Source organism: Atta colombica, unplaced genomic scaffold, assembly GCF_001594045.1.
Source record: "Atta colombica isolate Treedump-2 unplaced genomic scaffold, Acol1.0 scaffold121, whole genome shotgun sequence".
Taxonomy (NCBI): domain Eukaryota; kingdom Metazoa; phylum Arthropoda; class Insecta; order Hymenoptera; family Formicidae; genus Atta; species Atta colombica.
Window position 1 is genome coordinate 628,200 of NW_017259208.1, and position 1,349 is coordinate 629,548.

The 1,349-nt window shown below is 41.3% G+C and overlaps 1 protein-coding gene across 1 annotated transcript in view; it reads right to left on the reverse strand.

Annotated features, from left to right (window-relative positions):
• LOC108694624 (SH3 domain-binding glutamic acid-rich protein homolog) overlaps positions 1–1,149 on the reverse strand; it is a 3,554-nt gene extending 2,405 nt beyond the window's left edge. The window contains 1 exon segment of the mRNA XM_018204217.1: positions 732–1,149. Coding sequence (XP_018059706.1) covers positions 732–776 — 45 coding nt within the window. The 5' untranslated portion in view covers positions 777–1,149.
• Positions 1,150–1,349: the final 200 nt, after the last annotated feature.

Consider the following 1,349-nt stretch of genomic DNA (forward strand, 5'->3'; position numbering starts at 1 on the left):
ATTGTATATACAATAATTTGTATGTATATACATTTATATTATGAAACCTAGTTTAATTTCTACTAAAGTTTCATATAGTTGTATACATCTGCTAGAAAAACTGATATGCAATAAAGTCTGCCAAATGCAATCATCTATCATTTTTATTTACATTTTCACTCCGAATAATAAAATTTATAATATTCGTATTGCTATAAAAATATTAATGACAATTTCCTATATTAATATTAACAATATTTTCAAAAGAAATATTTGCAGTATATTTAAATTATAGACAAAGGAGATCAAAAGATACAAATCATAGAAATTCAAGCTTGTCTTATCAGTGGAACTATCAATATAAATAATCAAAGTTAAATTATACATGATAATTCAACAATCGTCGTTCTTGATAAAAATAAACAGAACCGGATGAGACTCGCGATAAACAGCTGGAAAACTAACGTGACATCACCGAGCGTCCATTGTCAGGGAAAACGATTAACAAAACCGATAAAAAAAACGCGCAGTACGCGAATGACAGTCCGCGATTATTAAACGCCCCAGGATTGCTAATGCTTGCCGTTCGCATTGTAATCTGATACAGCGATGACGACGACGACGGCGGTGGTACCGAGGATTGCCTGTCCGATCAGGCACCGTAGACGAATATCGTGCGAACCAGCCACCGTAGACGAGTATTGCGCGACATCGGAACTCATCGCTGAAAACCATTTATCACAGGCACTCACTTCCTTGTTGCCGCTGATACCCGATACGTAGATCTTGACGACCATCGCGCTGGCTTTGCGACCACCACCGGCTGTGCTCCCTAGACTTAACGCGCGTTCCCCTCGCTGCACTGCGCCGCGCTGTGCTACGCCACGCTACGCTCCGATTAGGCGGCGCGCCGGACCCAGACGACGCGACGTACGGGAAGCAGGAACGACGGAACGACTGCGGGGGGCAACGGTGGATAGCCGATCCGTCGCTCGTCGTGGCGGTGGATTCCGCTATTAGCCGCTTGCACGCACTCGCACGTCGACACGCGTGACGCACCGATCCCAAGAGAAACAGAGCTGGACTGCTCGGCCAGGCCTACGTCATACCGGGCCAGTCCTCTTTCTCCTTTCCCAGGGATGGAACAAATGACTTCGCCACTTAGGATTACTTATCACGAAGAAAGAATACCTAATATGTACAATGTACCTAAGCTTTTTAAAAAAAGATGATAATCCGGAGGTATAAATTTTTTATGCGTTACAAATAGGTATTTAAAATTTCTGGAACACATAACTTTTATTGACAATTATTCTTAATATAATTTTATAAATATAAAATTTTTATCGTATGACCTTAAAAATGTACTT